This window comes from Molothrus ater, chromosome 3, assembly GCF_012460135.2.
Source record: "Molothrus ater isolate BHLD 08-10-18 breed brown headed cowbird chromosome 3, BPBGC_Mater_1.1, whole genome shotgun sequence".
Lineage (NCBI taxonomy): Eukaryota > Metazoa > Chordata > Aves > Passeriformes > Icteridae > Molothrus > Molothrus ater.
In genome coordinates this window covers 5,950,192-5,978,167 of record NC_050480.2, presented here as the reverse complement: position 1 = coordinate 5,978,167, position 27,976 = coordinate 5,950,192, and the positions used below count along the sequence as shown (strand labels likewise).

The 27,976-nt window shown below is 49.5% G+C and overlaps 2 protein-coding genes across 3 annotated transcripts; one reads left to right on the top strand and one right to left on the bottom strand.

Annotated features, from left to right (window-relative positions):
* The first annotated feature begins 130 nt into the window (after positions 1–130).
* On the top strand, positions 131–1,335 carry MEA1 (male-enhanced antigen 1). The gene is made up of 3 exons (XM_036380915.2): positions 131–382; positions 462–576; positions 643–1,335. The coding sequence occupies exons 1-3, from the start codon at positions 170–172 to the stop codon at positions 804–806; spliced, it is 492 nt and encodes a 163-aa protein (XP_036236808.1). The 5' UTR covers positions 131–169; the 3' UTR covers positions 807–1,335.
* Positions 1,214–27,976, bottom strand: PPP2R5D (protein phosphatase 2 regulatory subunit B'delta). Of its 2 annotated transcripts, none has more exons than XM_036380909.2 (16): positions 27,909–27,976; positions 27,375–27,473; positions 20,698–20,917; positions 19,512–19,711; positions 19,019–19,129; positions 17,567–17,659; positions 16,972–17,102; positions 16,823–16,882; positions 16,532–16,640; positions 15,633–15,686; positions 12,709–12,879; positions 10,623–10,750; positions 7,598–7,699; positions 5,006–5,078; positions 4,451–4,567; positions 1,214–4,104 (listed from the first exon to the last, which is right to left on the bottom strand). In XM_036380909.2, exons 1-16 carry the CDS (start codon positions 27,924–27,926, stop codon positions 3,967–3,969), a joined length of 1,824 nt encoding a protein of 607 aa, XP_036236802.1. In that variant the 5' UTR covers positions 27,927–27,976; the 3' UTR covers positions 1,214–3,966. The 2 variants fall into 2 exon arrangements, with proteins under 2 accessions (XP_036236802.1, XP_054370396.1); XM_054514421.1 differs by having other exon boundaries at positions 27,861–27,928.

Here is a 27,976-nt window from a genome sequence, read left to right as displayed (position 1 = left end):
AGATGGCGACACTCGATGGCGACGCTCGACGGCACCGGCGGCGCGTGCCGGCGGCACCGCCCACCGCGCCCGGGGCCCGCTCCGAGACTACAACACCCAGAGTGCCCCGCGGCGGCCGCGGCGGTTCCGGGCGGCGGCGGCGGCACCTCCTCGGCGCCGCGCCCGGTGTATGGCGGTGGTGCGGAGCATGGGCCCCGAGCGCGTCTGTCCCCGGGAGCCCGGGCCGCCCGAGGGCCCTGACGGCGCGGCCGGGTGGAGCGGCGATGAGGAGGAGGAGGAGGAGGAAGAGGAGGAGGGCGGCGGGTACTTGTATCAGCCGCTGAGCCAGGAACCGGAGCAGGGCCTTGGCGACGCGGGCCCCGGCCTGCAGGAGCGGCTGCAGGTACCGCCCAGCGCCTCTCGCCGGGCCGGGGGTGGCGGCACCCGCGGTCCCGACCCCCGCTGCCCGCCTTTCTCCGCAGATGCTGAGGCTGCACCTGCCCGACCCGCCGGTGGACAGCGAGGAGGAGAATGAGGAGGAGGCAGCGGAAGGCGCCGCGGCTCAGAGCAGCCACAGCTCCATCCCCATGGATGCAGGTAACCGCGTCTCCGGCGGGACCCGCCCGGGGCTCCGCCGCGGTCTCACGGCCTCTCTGTTCCCAGAGCATGTGGAGCTGGTGAAGAGAACGATGGCCAGCGTGAAGCTGCCCACCCTGGGCATCCCCGCCTGGGCCAACCAGATCTCGGAGGAGCAGTGGAAGGACGTGGTGCAGCGCACGCTGCAGGCCCGGCAGAGCCTCGGCGGCCCCCGGCCGCAGTGGAATTGAGGGCTGAGCTGCGGCACAGGGGCTGCAAACCCCAGCCCTCCCTCTACCCTGGAAGCACCCACTGCCTCCGAGCCAGGTGCTGACAGGACTTGCCAGTATCAACCTCCCAGTTTGTCCCACTGACATTGTCTGGTTTTCCTTCCCACTCCTTTTTCTGGGTTCTGGCTGGTGCATAAGTCAGTGTGATGGCCTTGTGTTGGCTTCCTCTCCCTCTGAGGAAGCAGATTGGTTTCCATGCCTGGATGCATATGGGATGATGGGGCTTGGCTGGCTTTGCCCAGATTCCCTCAGGACAAACACTGGACTTGGCCCCATGCTGACAGTACCAGAGAAGTCACTCTCCAGGCTAGGGCCCCTCCTCTCAGGATAGGGTCTGTGTGTTGGAATATCACAGGTGGAGCACGATGTGTCATTCCAAGAGATTGGTTTTATTTAGTTCTGTACATACAGGGACATCTGTACAAAATCCAACACTTTCATACTATGTAATGCTCTACTGAAAATAAAGTACACCATATGTACATATGAACTGTAAGCAGCTTAATACTTGTGTCCAGGGTGTGAATGCAGTAGTTTTGCTTTTTCCCTTGGGAGGAGCAAGCCAGGTGGAGTGGAAGAGGCAGCTCCAGTTCTGTCAATTTGGCTGATGTGGGGAAAGGCATAGGCAGAAATGAGCAGCACTAATGCTAGAAAACCAAGTATTGAGCAAGGGGCAGCTGTAGCGTGGCAGATGCAGGTCTGCCTATGAGCAGTACATGTGGTGAGAGGGTGAGCACACTCCCCCCTGTCTCACATGGTCCCCTTCTGAGGTGTCCAGGACACTGGAATGAATAGGCAGCAAACAAAGGATGATGTGAAGGTACTAAGCCTAAGTTCCCTGACCCAAAACAAGACACAAAAAGCTATGGGAACATCAAAGCTGTACAGCACATAATCATGATGTGTTACAATCCTGCCCCTGCACATGGCACAACCCCAGCAGCATTCCTCTGGCCAGGGTCAGGGGCTGCCAGCAGAGACAGATCATCTGCAGAACAGCGCCAGCCCCTGCACACCACAAGGTTCTGCTCCCTCTGCAGGAAGAGCAGCCCACAGCGGGGAAAGGCAGCCACTGCCCAGCAGCAAGCAGGCTCAAGTGAGGGCATACCATGCTGTAGCAATCTAAAAATGAGGTCTTGGCTTACAGCACAAAGCTAAGCAGCCAGTTGGAGAGCCTGTGCTGAGACAGGAAGGAGCCTCCTGCCCAGCCCGAGCCTGGCAGCCCTCATTTCCGCTGTGCTGCTCTGGCACCACCCGGTGCATGTCCACATGCTGTGCCAGGCGTGAGGTAATCGATTGGCAGCTGATCATGAGCTCAGACTAATGTTCAAAATAAGCAATAACCTCCCTGAGGTGTTTCTGAAGTCTCCTGACTTTAGAACTGGCCCGTTGCGTGAGGCGGAGGGGAGGTGGGGCCCTGCGTGACTGGGGAATCTCACACATGCACCCGCCAGCTCCTCCCAAGAGATGGCGGCATTCCTGATAAGGGCTGAGCCGGGAGAGAGCTACACGGGGCAGGGATGCAGGATACACAGGTCAAAACAGCCTCGCTGGGGTTGGAGGAAAGATGTGCTGCACACCAGCAGAAAGATTAGAGGGGGTGATGCTCTGACCTGGAAATGGTTTTACTGGTGAGGACAAGCAGATACACCAGAACCTTCTACAATATCCCGTGCTGCTGCAAAGCAGTGTCAGGCTAGCACCAACCCCGCAGGCTCCCTGCACTACTGCAAACCCACTTTTAAGCTTATGTGTCAATAAAGCAGGCACAGCAGGTAAGAAGCAAGGACTCCCTCTCTATGACAAACCAGGTGGCACCTCGGCCTGGCACTAAATCTGCACCACAAACAACACGGGTGAAAGCTGGATCACAGGAGCACCCAAGTGCTGCGCAAGCCCCTGGGCTATCAGCAAGTGTTTCTAAATGCTAAGTTAGCACGGCCCCTGATGCACCAGGTGATAACTAACAAGGGCCTCGGGCCACAGCAGGTGCACACGTAACAGGACAGGTGAACTTTGCTCAGAGCACCCACGGAAGCGATTCAGCACTAGTGCTTAGCCATTGATAATAATGAGGAGACAAGTGAACACTCAAACTCAGCCACACCCCAGGAGGCGTAGCCATTGCTTCCACTAGCTTGCAGAAATGACTAGCAGCACAAGCTTCCTAGAAACCCTGGCCCTGAAGAGCTAAGGATGGGATACAGAGACAAAGGGAGAGCTGCAGGAGTATTTTAATTGAGCAGGTAGAGGAAGAAAGTAGAAGTCAGTGGCTGACACCTGCTACAAAGCGGGAAGTTAATTCTGGGCCCACAATTAACCCGAGACATCGGGAAGGAAATGAGTCAGCACGGACCAACACAAACAGCAGAAGGAATTCACTTTCTCACAAGAGAGCTTCTAAGGATGCTCTAAAGGGAGGACTGCAATAGTATGTAGTGCTTGCACCCAGCTTAACTGGGGGTGGCAAAGCACTGAACCCCCACTCCACTGACAGGGGAACAAAACAAGGGGCTTGTAGCAAAAGAAAGGTGGAAGTAAACATTTCCTCTGCTGTACATTAAGACCCTTCAGCTGTGGAGCTGCACCCCAAGGCAGGTTGGAGAGGCAGCAGAGCCTTCACAAACTCTGCTTCTGCCCCAAGCTTAGCCTGGCCTCTGACCGTGGCAGGGCTCAGCTGCACAGGCAGCACAGGGGCAGGTGTGGAGGAGATGGGCACTTGGAGTTTGGAGCAGCACACTGAGCCACACACGGCAGGCTCTGCCCAACACAGAGCCTTGAGCAAGGCTCTGGCTGCCTGGCAGAGTAAAATCAGGTGGCAGCTCACAGTGAAGTGAGTCCTGCCTGGACTGATAAAAGCAGAGGTCAGGCAGGCTCCCCTAATGCCTGCAGAGCCAAGGTGGGAAAGCAGGAGGACGGAGAAAAAGCAGGAGGACAGGACAGTGGTGAGATACAAGTTCTAACATAAAACCAGATCTACCCTGGAGGTATGCAGATGGAGTGGAGGACAGGCACAGCTCACCATGTTCATTCCTTACTTATACATGAGAACTGAGTGCATTTCCATGACCCCTGGAGGAAAGGGATGGGGCAGAGCTTCCTGGGCCAGCTCCTGAGCCTGTCAGAGAGCCTCCTGGCTTGAGGTGAGAAACTCTTCTGCTCTCTTGTGGGCCTCCAAGGCTTTTATAGTGTAGACGTCCTGTGGAAGCTCAGACTTCCGGCGCAGCAAAACTTTGTCCTTCTTAATGTCTTTCAGCATCTACAAACAAATCAAAGGAGTCAGGAATCAGTAGCAAACCCCTTCATGCCTTCAGCCTCTGACTCCAACTGCTCTAGGTTATGCTGGGTGGCACTGCAGCATGCTTCAGAACAGGCTGAGAGCCAAACACAGACCAAAAGGACACAAGCTAGTCCCACTGGCACTTTTTCCAGAGTGAGAAGGTTAGAAAAACTCCACTCTTCAGACTACACATTGATCTCTTAATGATGAGCAGTGAGAGCAGTGGCATTTACCCTCAGAACATTTGGAAAGAGCCAGTTCTGGCTATGCTGAGTTCCTGGCTGGACTGGGAGCAAGTGTGAAAGGACTCGAGTCCCCTACGCACCTGCACAGCCTCCGTCTCCACCGTTTTCTTCAGGAGCTGTATGTCCTCTGCAGTCGGGGTCTCCGTCTCCATACAGCACACAGAAGGCAAGGGTAGAGGTGCATAATACATGGGGTACTGCAGGCAACACAGACAGCTGGAGAGTCAGCACTCCATCCAATAGCACACCTTCTCCCCCAGCATGGCACAGTTCTTCCAGCTGCCTTCTCTGGGAAGGCAGCAGTAGGGACACAGGCAGGGAAGGGTATCCTCCCCTCCCCTGTGCCCTCTGACTCCCAGCATGCTGCATGTGCAGCTGCAGTTCACAGTGTGGCCCATAAACAGATACATGCTCTCTACAGGGCAGTACTTAGAGGTCAGTGCTACAGAGGGACAGCCTGATAAAACACTGCCAACATTCCCAGGACGCTGGTTTTTGGGAGAGACACACCACTGCTGCAGCAGTGTCCACAGGACTGAGATCAGATGATAAACCTGCTCTCGTGGGCTCAGGAAGCAGGTCATGACCCCCAGCACATTCTTGCCCCATTCATCCTAGGTCCTGTTGTCACTCACCTGGGGGTTCAGTCGAGCCAACTCCTCTATCTTCTGCCACATTTCTTCTCGTTCCTTCATCCTGAACCTTCCCCTGCACAGAGAGAGAGTAAGTGTGAACTCCTGGGGAAAGCCCAGCTTTCATTCACAGCATGATAAAAGCAAGAGATAGCAGAAAAGTGCAGCCAAGGGAAAGTGCAGCTCTGTCATTCAGAAACCCCTAATTCTACCTAATTCTAAATCTACAGGTGAGATGAGGCAAGAAGAGGGGATACACTATGGCTAGCAGAGGGTAGGCAGGCATGCTCCTCGCTCACCTCAGAGCACAGGGTGGCAACACTGGGCTGCACAGGTATTTTAGCCTGGCTTTGTGCTGCCAGGAGTAGAGCAGAGTGTCTGGTTTAATGCCAGAGTGTCTGGGGTAATGCCATGACACCAGTCTGGATTTCAAACACACACTTTCCTGGTGCTCCCCAGATGCAGAGGGACAAACTATATTTTCCAACAGAACTGGGGTTCCATTGCCCCACTGTTCCATCTCTCTCTAGCCATAACACACCAGAGAGCTGCCTGAAGAGCCCAGGCACAGCTCTTGAACTTGGCACAGATTTTGGCACACATGCGAAGTGATAATTCAGCAGGGTCACTGATAAATCACAGGACAGTGAATGCTCTCTGCAAACAGAGATGAGCATCCACCACCCCTTGCTATTCTGTTCTACACTTTAAACAGCTGCACTAAAATCTCAGCTTTATTTCTATTAACTACATGACTTTCATCCCAGCTACTAGTCTCTCTAGTGCCCTATGTATCCATGTTAAGGAAGTTCTTATACTCTGTAATGACATCACACTCTTTAGAGTTCATGTAGGCTCAGAATGAGAATGAAGCTGCCAAGCAGCAGATTGCTCCACCAGAAAACACGGGGTCACAGAAACACCTCCAACAAACCAACCCCAAAACACACCACATGAATAACCCATTCAGGACAAGACACCACCTGCCCCAACTTCCTCACTGATTTTCCACAAGATTCTGATAATCCAAACAGTTGAAAGGTGTCTGGGGAGACTAGAAAGGTGCAGTCAGCCCATTTGCACTGAACAGCAGAGAGACAGCCTCTCCACATGCTCCTGCAGAGTCTGTCCCTCACGACCACCCTGGCTGTGGCTGCAGAGCTGGGGGTGCAGCAGTGACAGGCCTGAGCTGGCATGTCACTTGTAGGCATGTTACCTAATTAAAAATGAGGCTAAGCCAAAATCAGACCTCTCAACATCTGCTTGCAGCCTAACAGTGAACATACAACTCTCTCTCTCTTTCCTCATTTCCTATTTACTCAGTTTGTTTGCACATGCAATCCTTCCCACACATGCTGTTTTCTAGTTCACAGTACAAGGTTTTCTGAAGCCTAATTAAGCACAGAGGCACTAGACAAAAAAAAAATCATCCTAACATGAGCAGAAAACTGCAGCACTACCCATCCTTTTATTGGACAGCACTGAGCTGTTTTGTTAAGCTTTTTCAGAACAATTCTCCATCAGTCACACACCAGTGCTGGGAACAGTCACCTTCAGCAGGCCAGCAGCTAAACAGGGAGAGAAAACTCCTGATGGAAACACTAGGTAGATCTTGTAGGAAATGTACTGTCACTGTGACTTAAAATGTATGTGAAAATATTGGTGGGCTTCATAAACGCCCTAGAATGGGAAAAAAAGAAAACTTGCTTGCTCCCATTTTAGACACTAAAAAACCTTAATTTCTCCATAAGCAGGTTACTCATCTGAAGGTCTGATTCATAAATCAACTTATTACTTATTATTGAGTTACTTACTCCTATTTCACAAAACAACAGAATGTACCCCAGAGTTCCACACTCCCAGCAAGGATTAGCTCTGCTCTCCCCACCAGCAGCCCTGGCTCATCCAGGAATGAGGAGCATTGTTTTACTATTTTATTTCACTAAGTCAGCAGAAAATAGATCCAAAACAAAAAAAAAAAAAAGTTTCCTTCTTGCTTACTGGACTGACTCAGCTCACCAAGGCAAGCCATAGAAGCACCAATATCAGCACAAGGCAGCAGAAAAAGTGGAGTTCTTTCCTCTTTACAGCATCATGGCACAGGTACTTGCTGAGCACAGATTTTATCCCCACCATTCACTCTTTGAAACTGCAGGAATTATTCCATCTTTATCACTGGAAAATTGAAAGCATCCTGTGGCATGAGAGATGTATTATGCCCACTGCAGCAAAACTCTTCAGAAAAGCCTTTCTAAAGCAATAGATTCTACTGACATCACTACAACATTTATGAACTGGTAAGTATTTCCAAGGCAGAACAAAGCTGAGTATTCTTTATGTGGCATTCTATTTGCTCATGACTCAGCAAACTTTGTCAACCTTTTCTAGGCTACCTGCTTCAGCAGGACTGAAAGGGTTTTTATCAGAGCACACCTCATCCCTACTCATAGTTATGGCTAAGGAATCCTACTTTTTGACAGAATTACTTACCACCTTTCCATTTCCCCTCTGCATACTGCCATCTACCATGTCTTACTGTACCCCAAGGAGACTTTAGGATGAGCTCAAGTTACTTGGCAAAAAACTCTTACTCACTTCTGCTTCTCTGCCTTGTATTGCTGTGTGCAGTCATCAAAAAGCTTTTGGTTCATCTCCATGAAGAGCTTCAGTGCATTGTAGATCAGCCCATGAATTGTCCTGCAAAGGAAGAAGGAAAGGAGAACAAGTCATGGTGGGCAGGTTCTTTCACCTGAGCTGGCACCAGCAGCACAGACAGGAGGTAACAGCAGCAGCAACTCATTCTACAGTGATGTGACAAAAGATTCTCACACAATCCCACCTCTTACCAAGGCAAAATCCCTTCCATAAACACAGCAGGAACTGTACAACAGGGGGAAAGAGATGGAGAAGAAAGAGAAGATCCTGGGACAGGCCTGCTGTAGTCAGATTAATGAGTGCAAAAATACACATTCATGTGTTCATTTCTTGCAGTTACAGAGTGGGAAATGAAGGATGCTAGGGGCCTGTTCAAGGCTCTTTTCAAGGGAACTTTAGTGCCTCCCACTGTTCACACCACACATACACAATGACTGTTCTGGGCTGCCAGTATTTGGTCATAAGCTTTTCTGCTGAGCTGCCCAAAACATAGCCAGGCAGCAGCCCTGAAGAGATGGGAACCAGCACACAGAATATCACAGAAGGAAAGTCAGCTCTGTGCCAGTGATTTATGGATAGCCTGCACTGTGTGTGAACTCCCTATGGGACAAAGACTCTCCTAGGGAATGAAAACAAGTGTTGAAGCTGTCTCTGAAAGACCTGACCCAGAGGCAAAAGATGAGATTCAGCAGACTAAGCTCTGTGTCTCTACCAGCTCTGCAAATGGAATATTGAAGAGAGATGCAATCCTGCTGGACTTAAGGCTGTCTGAGCAACCAGATGAACTATGTGAAGGAAGAGGAGACTCTGAGGTACTCAACTGCCCTGAGAAGATGGGGATGTTGCTCAAAGACCAGGAGAAATAAGAGAAAACGACTTTCATTTGCAGAACTTCTTCTGCAACACCACTGGGAAGCAGACCAGAAAAGACAGGAACAGCAGAATCATGAATCTTGGCTGCTGCAGGGACATGGAACTGCTGAAGGGTTTCAGACAAGAACATAAAGTCTATTTCTGAGCTCTGGACTTGTCCAGCCTCCCTAGAATCAATTTTTAGCTAATTCACTAAAGGAAGTGTGTTAAATCAAATTAATTAAACTTGAATTAACTAGGTAAGGAATTAAATGAAGAAGTCAGAAGAAAGGAAGTTGATAAGAGAACCATAAAACAGAGTAGCATCTAGGAATCAGACACAGGGGACAATATTTGACATGGACAGCTGCCCAGTTAGTTCTGCTTTCTCTGTTTTTCCTGTACTCAAGGAGTCAGGCACTGTATTAGCCAAGTTCTCTGGTCACAGAGAACATAAGGGTGGGACATTAGTTAACAAGCAGCCAGAAGTCAGATGGAAAACCTACTGCACACTTCTGAAAGACTGGCAGCATTAGTGATAGGCAGGTATCAAACTCCATGCAGACTCAATGGCCCCAAGGCTGGCAAAAGCAGGTGCCTCAACCCTTGCAGAAGCAAGCCACTCTGGTCTGCTGTGGCCCTTTTCCATGCTGTGCAGAGATGGCTGGGAGCAAAATGAGAGGACACTGAGAAGTTATATTCACATCCTAACAGAAGCTGTAACAGTAGAGGCTTTACAGGGTAAAATGCAGCTGCTGCTCCCTGGATGGAATGCTGCTGGTGTGCTCCAAGCCTGCTCCAGGATGGCTCTCCACAGACACAACCTGCAGCCACAGCCCCTGCTGAGGGGATGGAACAGAGGGTGGAGCAGAGTGGAAACACCACGGCCAAGTTTCCTTGGAGTCCTGGCAGGGAGGGGATCTCCAAGGTGCTTTGCAGCTGATAAACTGCACAGGGCCTGCCAGCCACGGGAGATAGGAGGTGCCTTGTGGCTGAGCCAGAACAGGGGTGAAATCACCCTCCTTGGATGAGCTCAGTTCACCATAACACAATTGTACGGACACACATCCCCTTCCCAAAATCACCTCCTTGGATGAGCTCAGTTCACCATAATAACAATTGTACTAACACACATTCCCTTCCCAAAATCACCCTCTTGGATGAGCTCAGTTCATTACAACACAATTGCATTAACACACAACACAATTGTATTAACACACACCCCCTTCCCAAAATCACCCTCCTTGGACAAGCTTTTTTAACTACAACACAATTGTATTAACACACATCCCCTTTCCCAAAATCCCCCACCCCAGAGTGTGACCACCCCTCACAGGGCACGTGCTCTGTGCTTTACTGACTACACCTCTGAGCAAAGTGAGAGAATTTTACACCAATCAGTAACAAAGTCATGTATGACTAAGAGTCACACAAGCTCCACCTAAACATAAAGAAATAGCACAAAAGTAAGCTGAGAATAGGAGTGAGTTAGGGAAGACTCCCTTGTAACTACTGGGATCAGTCAACAGGCTGAACCCATCTTCTTCCCCTGTGGGTAAGAAATGGCATCTAGGAATCAGACATGGGACAATATTTGACATGGACAGCTGCCCAGTTAGTTCTACACACTGGATACTTTTACTGGGAATTAGAGCTTCTCTGAATTGCTTTGAATATGTTTTTGCAGTCAGATACTTTCACTGGCAGTCCCTGAATCTTAACCTGCCACAATTTTATGTTTATGAGGAATGTTACTCCATGAACTGTCAGTGTAAGTCCTTCCCAGGCACTGGCAGTCACCAGCAACAGGGAACATAATCAAATAAAATGGAAGACCTGCTGAGTGGTTTCTCCTATGCTGCTGGCATACTTCCCTGGATAAGTTGAACTGACCCAGCAGGACTGTTCAATGAAGGGTCCCCCTAATAGGACACTGGCAGACTGGTTGGGTTTTGCTTTTCCTGGGGTGCTGACAGAAAACTCAGAGGGTTCAGGAATCAATACCACCACCAACCCCATGCACTGCTGCATTGCTGCACTGCAGCAGCATGCCCCAAGACTGCCAGTGGGTCAAACAATCCAGCAAGTGTCAGAGCATGGGGGAAAGACCTACTTGTTCCAGTGACTCTTGGAGTTCTTGTAGAGTGCTGGAAACATGATTGGGAGGATTTTGGCTGCATTATCGCTGATCAGGCTCATGATGTATTCATTGTTCCAGTAGTACAGCGCTCGCTCTGCCACCTGCAGCAGGAGACAAAGGCATCCTTGAAGAGGCTCCTTCCAGGAACTCCTGTGGTGCACAGGGAAGCCACCACCCAGCCAAGGAGCCCACATGCTTCCCCACAGCACAGGGCTGACCTTCAGGAACTTCTCTGAGGCCATTCATCCTTCCTTTGCCTTAGTCTCTGCCAGACACTTCTCACTTTTCTGGGACAAACCTCACGTTCTTGGATAGACAAGTCAATATATCCATGATTCCAACACCCTTTACACAACACTTAAGGACAGTAATGTCATCTACTACAGGTCCCAATTCACATTAGCTCCAAGCCTTCTTCATTTCCTCAGACTGTCCTCTGTAAAGTTCCACTCCTTCCTGGCTTTCCCACAACAGAGTCTCTCAGGGCTTTGAAGCATGCTTCAGTCACCAGTCCCACAATTCAACCCCCTGATTTAGTAAAGGTGAAAATATGGAAAATCTTGGGGCAGCCATCATGCTCTAACAAGACAAACAAGTCAAGCAAGTTTCCACACAGTGACAGACTATGCAGGCTAATTTCTGCATTTAGTGCTAGCTTAAGAATGACTTAAAAATCTAGAAAAAGAGACATCCAGACTCAGTTTTGCATTTCAGATAATGCAGAACTTGCTATATCCCCTTAATATTCCACAGAAGTAAATGAAATGAAACTCACTTAGTGTCCACTTACCTATCTTTTGGTTTTCAAGATCTGGTTAAGCTTTTTTCTGCTAGATTAACACACAATTCACTCAGAGAAAACTCATTCCCACCAAGGGGCTCAGACTTACCAAGAAGTCAATTCCTAATTTTGCTCTTCAGACAAGCTGTAGGCTGTTCAGCCTGACTGTATGGGACACCTTTGGGGTTAATTCTCTTAGGCTCTAAAGTGTTTGCACCTTCTCCAGGTTTCTCAGCATTGTTCTTCAGAGTTTGGCAGCAGATGAGGGCTGCTATCAAGTACAGGATGTCTCTCCTCCAGCCTTTACCCTACTTAATTCAAGCTCCTCAGTTCCTTCTGGTAGCTGCCTCCACACCCAAAGGTCACATTAGTCCTTTGGCTCCCACCACCACACCAGGAATCCATGTCCAGCTGGTTTCCATCATGCTCCCCTAGACCTTTACACAAAACTCTTTTTTTACATACATGTGTGACCTAGACTGACTTTATTTTTGGCTTGCAAACACATGACTTTGTACCTCTCTATACCCAAAGACAAACTGAAGCCAGCCTGCCTCACTGTGCACTCACTCTCACTGGGAGATGGCTGAGTCATTTCTTCTTTAACACTCCACCTATACCTGGGTCAACCAGCAAATGTGTTTGACCAGCAAGCTCTCTTCTTCCTGGGCACTCTTGTGAGTGAAGAACACCTGCTAGGAGCTACTAGCAGGTCACATCACCCTGTACATTTTAAACCTTAAGACAACCATCCACAGAGATATTGGCCAGCTACTACAACCAGTTTCCCTTCAGTGGAAACAAAGAAGAAACAGACTCCAGTACTTCTCCAGTATACCTCACTCTTTACTACTACCTGTGCCAGAATAAAACAAAGGACTTTCCCAGCACAGAGTCTTTAGTTGGCCTCTCTCCAATACTGCAGAGTGCTCGGTTTTACTCCAACAGGGTGACCCTGGATGGATCTCCCCTCTCCTTGCTAGCCAGAACAGGAGGTGGCAGAGCACCTATGCTCCAGCCCCAGCCTGCTGCAGTACCCAGTGCTGAGCAGCACAGAGCAGCAGGAGAGGCTCCACAGATCTGCTCTGTGCCCTCTTTGGATGAGCTCAGGCTGTGGTTGTGCTGAGGATTCTCACTGTTTCCCACCACGTGACACCCCAATACTCGCCCTGGTGACACCTCCATGTGCCAAATACAAGCCCAAAAGTGTGGTGTCACCCTCACATGCCAAGTGGATTACAAGTCAATGCTCTATCTCCTCCCTGAGCTGCAACCTACCTGGAAGTGTGGGCTGGAGACACATTTGGCCAACTGCCTGAACAAGGGCTCCATAACTTTCACAAACTCAGATGGCTCAATCACATCCAGGATCTCCTCCAGCTCATTTAAAAACATCACCTCTTTGGGACTGTGAGTTTTTGGCCAGAACTTCAGCAAGCCCACAATCACCTGAGTGGGAAGAGTACAGAGACAGTTAGAGGCTCAAAGTCAACACCAGCTGCAAAATAAATTTTTAAGTGTCTGGTCACCACATCAAGAGGGGAGGAAGTAATAGAAGAGACTTTCTCAGTGAGTCAGGGTGGGTGATCAGTGAAGAAAGAAGACAAAAGTCCAAACTCTGCAAAGTTACACTCATGGGAGCAGCTCTCCCTAGGCTGCTATGATTTATTACAAGCACAAAGCTTACAATCATTTCTTATTCCCCACCACAGCTTAACACAGAAGGGTGAAACTGGAGTGGGCAGCAGCTGGCAGACAGTGCAAAGTAACCACAGAAGTTCAACTAATAAAACTGGAAATGCTATAGAGAAGGTCTCTGAAGGGTCATTATTCAAAACACTACAGAGCTTGAATACTGGGGAGCACTGAATAAATAAAGCAATGGATGGGTTTGGGACAAGGAAGGGAAATACTGCTTCACACAAAAGTAACTGGATGATGGAACTCATTCCTGCAAGACTTTGTAGAGATTCAAAGTTGAAACAGACTCCAGAATGGAACAGACAAGTTTATGGAGTTTTCACCTAATGGTTATAATTAAATATGACAATGCAGATACAACTTCTGGCTGAGTAAAACTATTGCTTACAAGAATAGGGAAGGACTATATCTCACTAGATTTTATTTTTTTTATTTTTAATAATGCTTCCTGTCCTACCCATCTGCTTCTAGACACTATAAAGGCAGGATCCAAGATGCTGCAGACCTTCACTCTGTTGGAAGGAGAGATTCTCACTCTGTGGACACCAGAGGCACACACAGCTGACCACAGGAGCTGCCCTTTCAAACCTCTGTACTTCAGCTACCTGATCCTGAAGTTGGCACTTGAGAGGAAGTTCAGAGCAGCAGAGGGACAGTAGTGGGCATTGCAACAACAGGATTAGAGATATCTGAGCATTATGTTTCTGCCAACTCAAGGCTTCAGAAACCAGCAGTCCATTATTCTCAATGTTTGTCATTATTCATGTCTGCCATTCAGGCAAGAGTTAGCTTCAATGACTCAGAAGTCATTTCACCTACAAACTAAGGTGGCATGAGGTGTCTGGAGTCTGTGTTTGCTACTACTGAGCACATCTGAGGCCTTGCTCACCTGACAGTCTTTCAGACTGTTGTTGAGACAAGAGCTACCACGTCAAGCCTTGCTGAGCAAGCTTCTGGGGGGCCATTTGAGGCAAGTGTGGACCCAGGGAGTAATCTGGCCTCCTTCCAGCACTGCTGGTAACATCTCCCTGTGCATTCAGACTCTTGCTGATGCACAAGCCCTGTAATTCTTCCAGACTTCAGTAACACCAGGCATCTTGGGGGTCTGCTTAAAACCTTCACAAGCAAGGTGCTTCAACAGAACCCAAGTTGTGGCAGTATGGTCTTGGTATGCCAGGTTGAAACATAACACAACATGCACTGAAGGTAGTGAAATTGGGTCATTCCACTGCTTTCCACAAGCACCAAGCCAGACCTGGGTCTGTAATCCAGGGGCCACTAAAGAGTTATCCAAAAATGTGATGAACTACAGAGCTTTACTGTCTGAATAGGCTGCAAAGTGAAATATTGACAGATTTTTATTTCTCTCTTCTCCCTCAACCTTTGAGGTGCTTTGGCAGGAGGCTGTAGGACTGGATGTCAGCCACAGGAAGTACTCAGCATGATCAGGAAGCTACTTTAAGTGGTTTGTTTCAGAGCAGGCTTCTGGGAACATAGGAAATGGAGGAGCCAGGTTTAAAGGAAAAGCTAGGAGGTCTGCTTCAGCACTGCTGGTGTCAGAGCTGTGGAGCCAGAAAGCTGACAACAGCTGACCAGCTTCTACCCAGCACAGGCAGGCCCACCATGAGCACACACATTTGAGGCCGGGAACAGAACGACCTCAGCCAGCATTACTCATTAAAACACTCACACTTTTGGTGCTCCCTGCTACAGTGACAGAAGTGTGTGTTCTCTGCCCATCTGCTGTTTTGAGCCTGTGAAGCTCAGCTCTGTAGAAGACATTTCCTGGCCTGCAGTGGGTGGAGAAACACTTGTCTCCTTCTTGCACCCTCTGCCAAGCTGGCATTTAGCCTGGTTAACACTGCAGGCTTGTGCAGACAGTAACTAGAATATGTGAGGTCACCACTTACACTGCTCACATTTTAGAACCTGCTGTTTCCCAGCACCATGTCCTGAAGGTAAATGTGTCTACAATGTCACTTACCTCTACAAAAGTAGCAAACTGATGCTAAAGCTGGAAGGAGAATACTTTCATGAAGGAACAGTGGCATGCCTAAGTAGATGTTGTGTCCCAGGTTCCTAACTTCATCCCCACAATTCTGCAGCCAACTCCAGCAGTCTGGAGGAGCTCTTACTATTTCAGGGCCCCCACAAGCTTTGGTTCTATCAGATGGTCATGTATTTTGTCTCTGCAGTATCCCTCATTAGCCAGAAGCTCTGCCCTGGAAGAACAGCTTGGTATCCTGTTCCTTCTGCTACACCAAGATCTGAAGCATAGAGGAAGATTACAGCCCACCTTCCTGAAGCTTGCAGGAGAAAATGCTAAAGGCTTGCACATGAGCAGTACAGCCCCTTCTACCCCAGGGAGCCAGGCAAACCCAGTAAACAATACCAGTGAATCCCAGCCTCCTTACAGCAAGGGTGAAAAAGGGCTGCTCTAAGGAAGCTGTGAAGCTTTTTGGGACTTGACTGTCACACAGAAGTGAAGCAAGATTACTCACTGGCTCTGTCAAGCTGCTGTCTTTCTCCAAGAACTGTACAACACAGTATGCCAGCTGCAGGAAAAAAACATGGCACGATTAGAGCTTCTTCAAGTGTACCCCAGTGCTACCACCTCCTAGGCTGGAAGTAACACCATGCCCATTATGCTGCAGCTCTAAACAAATCCAGTTTACTGATGGCAAGAGAAGACTTTAAGACCAAGCAGGCAGGGCCTGAGCTCAGGACATTTGTGCAATTTTAAGGACAAAACTTCAGTCACCCAGAGCAGTCCATAGCCAATACATTCAGATGAAAGCACAGCTGCACACAATGGGGAAGAACAAATCTGACTGACACAAAGCGCTGCCCCACAGAAATAGGGCTGAGACAACAGACATCTCTACTTAGTACCCATATTTTTTCACTTCCTATCCCAAGTTCTCATCTTCTCTATTCTTCTGTTATGTTCTCAGAATTGGAAGAAATTAATCTCTAAGCCAATCTAGCAGACTAGCAAGCCAACTTCTCCACATATCTCAGTGGTGACTAATAGCTGATACACCACATGCACAGGCTGATGACTGCAGCTAGGAAATTTACCTCTCTAGTTTCAGCGGGCCCCTAATATTTCACAAGCTTCCAGCACAGAAAGACAAAGCAAGCCACAGCATTAAGACACTGGGAAATGTCAGGATACTCCCCTATAACCCAGTGGCACAGGCCCAGACAGCACAAGAATGGAATAACCACTATAGTATGGGACTAGTGCAGAGCCCAGAACATTTCACAGCAAGACTTGTACAATGTGGCCTGGTGGATGGCTATAAACAATTAGCTTATAAACTAATATAGAGAGCTTTTAACAGCTATAAACTCTTGCAAAATCCCAATCTGCCCTTGAACTTGAAGCACTTCTCACCTGTGGATGGTACACACTGAGAGACTTCACTTTGTGCAGTGGTAACAAGACTCTGATGAGGAACATCTTGTGCTCTTCCTTCAGAGGCAAAGCAAACCCATTGATTATGCTGAGAAGAAACAAGAGTCTTGTTGAAATTTTGACCCAGCAGAAATACAGTGCCTCTCACCTCACAAGACAGCATAGTCCTGCAAGGACTGCTGAAGGAAGGCACTGCCTTTTCACACAGCACACTGGGCTGGGAGGCCACTCTCACTATGGGCCCTCTGGGACTCCCAAAAGTGGCCTTACCTTCCCAGGATCTCCAGTAGCTCTGCAATCCCATTGTGGTGTTCTGTTTCATAGATGAACCTAAAGAGAAGGATGAGAAGTCATGGCCAAATGCTGGAAGGAAAAATGCTGGAGACAGGGAGTCTACATGGTAGTAAGAAAGACCTCACCTGTAAAATATATTATTGATCTGCCTCCTCACATATGCTCTCAGACCCAGGAACTTCCCATAGATCCTGTGCAGAATAGTTTTTAGGAAGTCTCGTTCTCTGGGGTCTTCACTGTCAAAGAGATCCAGCAGCTGTGGGGAGAGAAATTCAGTCAGTGCCTGCACACTGCCTGTCTGGGCAAAGCTACCAGCAACACTGGGCACTGCTCCTGTTTGGCAAAAACAGACAGCTCTTTCAGCTGAGTGATGCCTTCAGCACCTGGAGCACAGTGGTCCTTTCCCTGAAACATGTGACCTCCTAGTCACAAGCTGGAACCATCATCATTTCTTTCACCTTCAGAAGCACAGTGATGGCCTGCACATTCTACACAGCTGCACATCCCCAGATATCCCCTGCAAGGCCCCCGTGCCTCTTTTCATCTGTATAATGAGTTATGAGTTCCAGTGACTACAGCTCACACACAGTCTTGCCCTGCACAGAAAATTCTGTCTGCTCATTCAGGACAAATAAAGAAAAGTCACATCATCAAGCACCAAAATCTGCTGCAGGTCCTTCCTAAAGGTGGTGCACAGTGGCAGGGGCAGCAATTACTTACAGATAGCACAAACTTCTGGTCAATGTATTTCTTGGCTACATTTGGTTGAAAGTCAGGCGACTCCAGGAACCTGAGGAAGAACTCGTACACCAGCTGTCAGGGGAAAAGGAGAGATTACTTAGAAATCTCCCTGTCTTTTCACCAGTGTTTACTTCAGATTTTATGTCTTCCTTCTCCTTAAGGATTCAGGGAAAGACTGGAAAGCCCAAACAGGAGCATAAAAGCCAGTGTTTCCTTACCAGTGGGATCAACTCAGCTGCCCTTGCTTTAATGGGCAGGAGTTTCTGGTGGCACATAACTGCCCAAATCTGCCTGAGATCTCAACACATCAGGTCTCCCAAAGATAACACCCACCTACTCAGATTAAGACATTAGGCCTGGGAAACTCTTCTCCCATCTTCAGCACACATCCCTACAGAGATCAGAAACCTCCAGAGATGGCAAAGGCTCAGACTCACGTGGATGCCCTTGAGACATCCAAGGAATAACAGAAGAGCAGAGAAATGAAACAGGCCCCAGAAAAACACGCAGTGTCCTCTGCCTCCTGGGTACTGACTCAAGGTTGGCTTGGCCTCACTAAGCCAGGAGAGCTGCATGCTGTGTCCCACTTGGAAAACAAAGGGCAGCTTGCTTTAAGAAGGCTGTCAGTGCTGAAACATCAAATTCTGGTCCTGCTGTTCTCTGAGAGGACTGAGTCCACTCTCATTTCTCCTAGTGGTCCTGAGGGGGCACTAGGCCAAACAAGATCAATGCATTTGAAAGGTCTGACTTTGGAATTGAAGGAATGATAGGACCGTGCATCTACAGGTAGGGCCTGGCTGCCAAGGACAGCAGTAAAGAAAAAACTGAGGTGCTGACCAAAAAGTTCAGCATTCAGTTGCCAGAAATCCATGCTGGCTGCTGCTGACTCAATTCTGAGAAACAAATGCTGCCTAGCATTCACAGCACTCTGGTACTGAGGACACGATATTTCTATCAATGCTCACATCCCTATGTCAACTGCAGCACTGAGAAGTGATTAACCACTGCTGCAGAATGACACCTTATTTCTTCTCTGTATTTTCTGCTTCATTCTGCAGTACCTGCCTCTTTTTCTCCCTTTGTCTGCTTGACAACACATCCCTGTGCCAGTGCCTCGAGCTTTCCTCCTGACTTCCACTGCTGAGCTCTGCTAAACCACGCTCACTTGTCACTTTCCTAACCCTTTTCATCTAGTCTGTCTAAAGCCATCTGCAGGTGAATGTTGCATAGAGGCATCAGCCAGTTCCCAGGACACCCTTGCTTCCTGCACTACCTAAGAGTCACCTCTGACCCCTGGGTAGCAGGCCTGGTCTTTCCCCAGCAACCCTTGCAGGCTGGTGAAGCAGCAATGGCAGGGCTGGCCGCCTCTACATGGACTCTTAACTTCTGGGAGATAAATTCACCAGATTTATATCCCCCACTGCTCCTCACCTGAAGGTGTGGCCAGGCAGCCTCTAATGTAGGCTCATCTTCTTCAGGATCAAATTCTGCTCCTGTGGGATTGGACGATGGTGGGAGTGTCCGGAAGAGGTTCACTGAAAACTGCGGTGAGTGAAAAAGTTGCATGAATGACATTGTGGCACCTCATGATGGTCCTCCATACAGCAAATCCTTCACTGCAGTGTGATTTGTCACAGCTGTGCCCACAGGCTGATCCCTTCCTGCAGGCTGCAGGGCTACAGTCTGCACAGGACCTCCCCAAGTGCACTCTGTGCCAGAGACAAGAGCTTCCACCTCTCCCCACAGCAGGCACTGTCACTACCACCACCGCCACACACACTTCTCTTTCTGGAGGTGGGGAGATAAGGAATGGGTAGGACTGGGGTCACACTCCTCTCTGACAAATCCCCATCCCCTCCTCCTCCCACACTTCCCTGTTTCTTTGGCACACAGAAGCCACACAAACACTGGCTCCGTGCCCTACCATGATAACAGCTTCAGGATAGATGGCCTCGGTGACAACATCCCGGTTGTGTGTGATGTATTCCACCATCTCATTGAGACCTGCTCGCTTCACCTCCTTGAACTTCAGGTCACTGAGGGGGTCAGAGATGAAGTCAAAAAGAACACAGCACTGCCGCAGCTTCTGGATGAAAAGCTCTTCTCGTTCATGGGGAGGAGCATCTGTCAGAGAAAGCAGGGACATCTGTCCTTGGAGACAGCCACATCATCTTCCTGCTTTACCCAGGTATCACCGTGGTTTGCTCCCTGTGGCTTCCCCCTCCCCTGTCACATTGCCCTTCAACTGTTGGAGGGAAGAGGGAGAGGCAGTGTTATCCCTGCTATGGACATGGGACAAGGGAGGCAGAGAGGATGCCAGGCCTCTGAAGCAGCTATCCCAAGAGGGGATTTCAAATGTGGTAGCAGTTTCTAACCTGATAAGCACTGGTCTCTTCTGTGTACAGAGTACACTGAAAAAGGAGCTCAACTAGCTCCCATCACAGAGCAGTGGCAGCCATGTCCTGCACCCCAGAGACACAAAGGGAGCTGGGCAGCACACACTATAGCCTAACCCTCCTGCCAGAGAACAGGGCTAGGCTGGCAGGAGCTGTACATTAACAGATTCTCTTTTTGATACAACTGGAAACTACACACTGCCTCGGCCTTCCCCAAAGGCTTGTCTGTGTCTGTGAGCAGCACCAAGAGATGGCTCTGCCTCAATCACTGCTGAAAATGCTTTCTCCTTGTCCATACTCATGTTTAATTGCAACATAATGTACACTAAGTGCTAACACCAAGCTGCCCTAATGTGGACAGGTTCAATTGCACTATCATAATTTGCAATGGAAACACAATGAGGAGGAAGCCTGGTCCTTCCCCAGGAATGGGTGGATGTAGGAACCAAGGACAGTCTGCACCAAGGTCTCTGTACTTTACCACCTTCCTGCACAACCTGCTGAAGAATCTGAGGCAATCCTCCGTACACAGAAGCAGGTTTAAATACCTCAACTGGGAAGCTAAGTATGAAGTTTGCATTGAGAATACTCAATGATTATTTTAGACCATCCATCAATTCTCTCTGTGCTAACAAGCCAAGCACCCTTCCATGTAACTAGCTGGAGAAACTGCAGCTTGCCATGCAGGTCACTTCCACCCCACTGCCTCTTTACCTTTGAGGGCTGGGAGTTTTTGCAGCTCCCGGTTTTTGCTCAGATTGAAACGGGAAGAGCTGTGCCGGCGCTCCTTCTTCACAATCTGGGGCCCCCCTGAGTACTTGATTTTGTTCAGCTGGGTTGGGGGGGGAGCGCTGTTGCTGGGCCTCTTGTTTGAAGTTGGCTGCTGCTGTGGCTGCTGCTGTGCCTGCTGAGGCTGCTGCTGAGGCTGCTGGGCCTGGGGAGGGAGAAAAAAACAACTCAGAAGCTTTTACTTACAAGCCTCATAAGCAGATGCCCATCAGCATCTTCTTGGAATGAAGAAACCTGGCAGGTTTTTCACTGTTGCACTTGCAGTTGAGTGCATCTCACCAGCTCTAGAGCTGCTGGTTGCCTATGCAGCATACCTGCAAAGTAAACATCAGTTTTACTCATGTCTGCAAGGTACCACAAAGACAGTGGAGCCTCTCAGCACAGCCAGTGCTATGGATGTGGAAAGCAAAGTCACATCTTGTGACAAATTACATGGAGCAGAAATAAGAACTTTGTGTGCTCCAAACAGAAATCTCAGCGTGCTGCTGTCCCTGCAGCACTCTGTACAACACACAACAAGCAAGTTTAGAAAACCAGCAATTTGCTTCCTTGTCCCTGTGCAGGGAATCACTTGTGAAAAAGCAAAGCATGTAGTACAGAGCAGACATAAAGGCCTTGGAAAGGCAATAGTGGAGACCACGACAATCATTGCTGCACTCATGGTCCATTAGCACCTATAACCCACATGGATCATACACACAAACATATAGAACCTTAGATCCCAGGCTGTGGGCTCTCCCAGCCCATCCTGGCTGCTCTCTCCCATCTCTGCCTCACTGCTGTCTGGACTTCTGTAGATGGGCTTTTCCCACATCACTCCTTTTAGCCACACAAACTCTCTGCCTGCATTCTCCTCTCCCACTGCACTAACAGAGGCACTTTCTCATGTTTAGCATGTGACCAGAAACTCAAGCCAGTGTTTGCTCAGCTCAGCTCTCTTCTGACCTTGCTGAAGCTCTCTTGGTTCAAGTCCCACTTGGACCATAATGACTCAATAACTGACCCTTTAATTTCACACTGACCCAACCTATGGAAAACTCAGACAAAAGAGGGCAACATCCTGCCAGGAAGCAGAGGGATTAGCTGGAACCAGCACCCAGCCTACCCTGGCTGTGCTGCATGAGCCACCTCCTTCCTGCTGGTACATGAAGCCAAGGAGCTGCAGCATGAACCTGTTTAGGACACAGCAAGAACAGCACAATGGATGGGGAGCAGAGGTGAGTGAAATTCTTGGACATCACCTCCTTCTTTCCCCATAATTCTCAGCTGCCACAGAGAGCACAGTGGCAGGAATGCAGGCCTCACCAGAACAGTGACCAGCAGTGTTTTAAGGGAGTGCAGGAGCTCAGCAGAGCTTGCCACCCTCCAGATGGCCAGTCTCTTCCTGGCTGAGCTGCAGCTACTCTGCACAGTCCTTTCCCTGGTTTCCAAAGAGGTGCAGCACAGCACTGCAGTGCAAGAGCAAGAGTTACTGTACCTGCAGCATGTAGGTAGGAGCAGGGAAAGCTGTCTACAAGGAGATGCTGCTCCACAGATTGGGATCTGTAGAGCAAGTGTAAAGACTCCTCATGGACAACAGGGCCCAAGGCAAAACATCAATTTTTTTGCCAAGCCATTACTTTGAATGAGAAATCAAAAATTTTGGTTCTGATCTGGCTCTGTTTGAAGGAAATCTTGAGTGGTTCTGTTTCAAGCTCAGCTCCAAGTCAAGGTGGGGGGAAGACACCAGGATTTGAACTCTCTAGAGTTTGCATTTGTTTCAATTCCCTTCACAGAGCAGCGTTGTCCCATGATGAGAGGAGGGAGCCAGATGAGCTTGTGATAAAATCTGCAGTGTCTGCCAAACAAAGCAGGCCCAGACTACAAACTGAAGGCAACTTATCCTAAAGAGTCTCAGTCTCTGCTCAGTTAAGCCAGGACAAAGCCTTGCTGGCCAGCCTCCAAGACTGTAAAGTTCATTTCTCACCTTGAAGATGTGGGTATCAGGGCAGTGTGAGCCACTCAAAATATTGTCCAGATGCCTTTGGGAATCCTCACCTCTGCATCACTCTCCTTCCACAGGGAAGCAGGGAAAAATCTGAATGCAGAGCCACCACAGAGCAAAGATGGTAGAGAGAGAAACAGAAGATGCACTGGTGGCCTCCCAGGTAACACTGAAGGAAGCAGGACACATGGGCCCTCCTAGCTGATAGGACATGCCTGTGGACTCCTCATCCACCCAAAAACCCCACAGGCAAATGTTCAGAGCATGGTGTGTTTACTGCATGTGAACAGGGGGCTGGAGAAGTCCACCAGTCTTCAACAATCCACAGTCTTCAACATCTTACACGAAGAGAGACAAAACATAGTTTCAGGTTTAGCTGCCAGCTATTTAAGAAACAGCCATGCACATGCAGAAGTCCCACAGCTGAGATTGCTAGGGAAAACCTGATGGCTGGAGAGGTCAGATATACTCATATGCTGCAGAGCTCAGAGGGTTTATGATGGGCTGCTTGTACAGGCACTTTCTGGGATCAAGTTGAATCCCTGCTTTCAGGAGGTGCTTCCTGTGGCAGGCCTGCTGTCCTGCTGCCTTCAACACCTCCTACCTTGGCCACATGAATCAGTAGAGGCTTATTTTAAGTTTCCTAACACTTTCTTCCCTGAAGTTTCCATCCCTAAAAACACAGCAGACTACTGAACCTGAAAGCTTTTCTCTTTATGTACAGACTCTTTCCCTGATACCAACACCAGCTCCATGGCTGCAGGCACCTCCCTCCCTGAGCAGGCCCAGCCCCTCCTGACAAGCAGGGCTCACACACCGTGACAAAGCCAACAGCTGGGGGACACTGTTTGCTGTGCCTGTTACACTGAACATGCTGAAGTAACCAGAGAACAGCACAAGGTGTTTGCACCAAGCACAGTGGGGTAGCCCCACTTCCCCCACTGCTGTGGAGCAGCTCCTTGTGCCAACAGGACAGGCCACCCCTAAAGGAAACTGAATTACAACTCCTGCACACAGGCTCCCTGCCTCCAGAGCACTCCCTCCCCACTGGTTCCCACCACCTCTCCTCCTAGTTAGGAACTTGCCTGCACAAGTCAATGAGCCCCAGGCCCTGAGCTTGCTCTGTGCCATTCCTCTTCACCCCAGAGAGCAGAGATCCTCTTCCCCCAGCCCCCCTGAGCTGTGCTGGCTCCTCCTGCTCTCCCCTAGCCGTGCATGACCTCACCTCTGCAGGCACTCCTACTGCAGCTGGGTGCATCGCCACTCGGGAAGCCCTTTCTGCCTCACTGGTCCCTTGAGCATCCCCTGCTTGCTAAGCTTCCCAGCCCAGATCTGCTCTCAGCTCCTCCTCCTCCTCCTCAGATGACTCTTCCCTTCCCATCCCTCAAGTCAGTACCTGCTCTCTTTGTCTGCTGTTACACAGCTTCCCTATTAAAATGAGGCTCTCTGCCTCAGAAGTAGCACGAACACTCTGTAATGCCTGTCTCTGAATAATGAACTCCAGGTACTGCAGTAACAAGCCCCATGGAGATATGTGCAAAACATGAAAATACAGCAGCTCACTGAAAAGGTACACCCCCTCCCAGAGCTGCAAATCTCATCAGCAAGGCTCCAAGCTGCCCTTGAGGCTGCAGAGCAACTCCCATCTTTGCTGCTGCTAATGCCTGCTCCCACTTCCAGGTCATTAACTCTTTTCCCCACCCAGCTGCCTCTCCCAGTCTTTCTGGCCAGGAGGAGTAACTCTTTCTCATCCTCTCATTCAACACTGCCTTGGTCTCTGACATTATTTTTTTTAATTTTTCTCCTTAAATAGCTACCCAGAAATTCTCTGCATTCACATACTCCTCATATTCCAGAGGGACTGAATTAAACATACCTTTTATTTCCCACTCCCTGCTCTCATGTTTTACTCCACTGCTCCTTGTCTCTTCCACAGCAAACTGCCCCCACAAAGCCAGGGGCTGGCCAAGCTCTGCTGGCTATTCACATCAGAGAGATGCTCATCTTGGAGTAAAACTGAGAGCACTGCACTACCCCTGGACTTAAGAGAGAATCCAACACTTGCCCTCCCTTGTGGATGTGCCTGCTTTTCAACATATCTGCCCTTCCACAACAGCTCCACTACAAGCTCCTTTGCTGCACAGAACAAAGCACTTTGCTTAGGGGGTTCTGGACTGGCTCCTACCCTCTTCACCTCCCTCCACAGAGATCCCCATAGGAGCTCTTTGTCCACTGCATTTGCCCAGATCCATCAAAACAGAGCTGCTCTGTAACAAGCTTTACTCATCCCACCAGCTAGACAAGTTGCCTGCAAAACAAATCATAACTTTCTGGTACCAGGATAAATTAAAGTTGATTCTTTTCCCTGCTCCATGGAGCATGGTGTGAGAGAGAAAAGCACAAACTGGAAGAGGGCTGCCCACATGGCTGCTCCCCTGCTGCAAGCCCATTAAACATCTACTGAGATATGAAGAAAAAGGAAAGATTTTTTTTTTTTAGTGCACCCAATTTTCACCCTAGAACAGGCAACCAACCAACCATAGCTCCACAAGGGAATTCACAGGGCATGAAACTCTCACAATGGCAGCAGAGGTATCCAGGCTGGGCTCAGCCCATCAACCCCACCAGACAACACCACTCCCAGCGTTTCACAAGTCAAACCACCTCTTGCTTCTGACATAAGGAAGGAGTTTTGCTCCCAGCACACATTACCTAATTCTTCACCCATTGTGAAAGTCAAAATACCTTTCTGTGTTTCCTGAAGAGCAAGAAAATCGCATTCAAACTGGCATACATTTCTTCTTATCAAGCAAAGAGCTCTCTTCCATTCTGCAGCAGAGTACTCCAGAGATAGGAAAGCACCAAGAGGGAACAAACTTCACTGCAGACTCAACAGAGAAAGGAAGAAGAGACCTGTGGCAGTACACACTGCAGAGGTGTCTCCTTTCTGCTCTGCTCTCTGTTCCTATGATCAAAGGAGACACAGCTTTCCATCTTAAAGGAGGGCTGGATTTTGTCTGGAGTATGAGGAAGTGGCTAGGTATGTTTTGTGGGAGGGAATTTTAGACACATCACTCCTAAGTTTCTCCTGCACCCAGGCAAATATTACATGCCATTTCAGGTCACAAAAGGAAGCCTGTCACCTGTGACATTCTTCCCTTCTTACTGCACCACTTGTAACCAGGAGAGCAGTGCCACAACAGCCTGATTTGGATGGGCACATCAGAGTGACCTGCTTTGCTGGCTATCCATTGCAAATCCCAGACTTTCCTACACCTTTCCAGAGCTGTGAACTCAGCAAAGAGTTCCACATAAATAAAAGGTAAGTCTGACCCCATAATGCCATCACAGGAGCTCTCTCACTTCCCTGGAGTCTGCAGGCAGCTCTCCCACCAAGCTGCTTTCAGCTGCATACACAGAATAAAACAGATAGAGACAAAGGCCAGGATGGAGGATCTACAAAACTGCTGCCTGCTCCAAGGCACACAAAGTAAGAGCGATTCCTTGCTGGCCACATGGCAGGTCAGGCATGAGCACAAAACTGAGTGGCTTGTAGTGGGTTTATTTTCTGAGGCTCTGCAATGCAGATCTGTGCTTTGGAGTGGACTCTAAAATAACACTGACTACAGCCGTGCCACTGTACTACACATTTCTTCCTAGACTTGATTAGCCCTGCATCTCTCCTGTGCCCAACCCTCCAAATGACAAGTGCAACGTGTCCCAGACAAGACTAGAGCACACAAGCTTCTATGGATGTAGAAGTGGCACAGCTTGTTTGCCAAACTGCAGCTTTGAAATAAATAAACCACACATACGTGCATGCTTCCTCAGATGTGTGTAACATTCTTCTGAGAGGATTCTCAAATTCCACAACCACTGCCTGAATGCCAGACAAACTCAGAACTACCAGAAAAGTTCCAATGAACACAACTTTGTGCTAATTCTAAGGACAGCTTATCATACTATCATATTCTGCTGAGGGCATTCTAATGTATCTACCCTGGCAACATCCAAACTGAGAGTGAGACTGCACATCTGGGAATACAGACTGTGCCTTCTTGTGAGGAATGCTGCATTCAGCAACAAGGCTGTTATACCAAAGGAGAGCCATTTAATCTCTAGCAGTTCATTCTTTCAAGTGCTCCTATCCATTACTTCCTAATCTCACTCCTCCAGAAAACGCCTCAGAAGAACAGATCTTTTCCCATTGCTTCTCACTACTCTCCCACTCTGACACAAAGTGACAACAGAGTTGATGGCACTTTGCTCTGACAGGAGCAAGGAGGCTGCTCCCATCTGCCAGGCTTCCACCTCCTTGATAATCATGGCATGTCCCTTTCTGCAGCCAACTTTGCCATGCCCTGCCCACCTCTGTGAGCACCACTTGCCCTCAGCTTTGTGCCAAATGTCCTTTTGTAGGTCTGTAGGGTATGAGACTCATCAGCTGGTCTCATCCATAGTCATTGTTCCCTTTGGGCCAATTTTCCTTCTCCGACTTCTTAAGATCCTGGTGACATATGTTATCTGGTGGAACACCTTGAAGCAGCTAAAATGAAAGATTTTATTCCTCCCCAAAGTTTGCACATGCACACTGCTGTACCCAAGGTGAAAGCCTTACCTCTTCTGAATTCTCTGCCCCACCATCCTTCCCGCTACTGCTGCTGCTGCTGCTGCCGCTGCCAGGCTTTGTGGTGCTTTTGGTAGACTTTGGAGACTCCTGGAAGGATGAGAACACAATCAGAGAAAACTCCACCTTGCTCAGAATTTCAGCATCTCTCTGCAGAGCTCAGGTGTGAGTTGCCACAGAGCACTCCTGCAGCACGCCCTGCTCCGGACACCCACTCCCAGCCCTTTCTCCCTGGGAAAGCCATTCCGAACGGCTCCCGCGGCGCTGACGCCCAGGGCGAGGCCAAGCTCCCAGCCAGGAGCGATGCTGGCATCTCCCGTCCCGGTCACCGCGGGCTGACCCCGGCGGGTGACAGGGCCCGGTGCCCACCCAGCCCTTCCCCGGGGCGCGGCCTCATCGGAGATATGCGGTGCCAGGGCACCCTCAGCCCCAGCCCAGCCGCCCTCGGCGGCGGCAGAGGCGGATTCGGGCCCTCACCCCGCCGGCGGAGGGAGCAGCGGGGCCGCGGCGTGGGTGCGGCCGTACCTCACCCACCGGGAGCATCCCCGCGGCCGGCGGAGCGCGCAGGGCAGGGCGGGCCGGGCCGGGCCGGG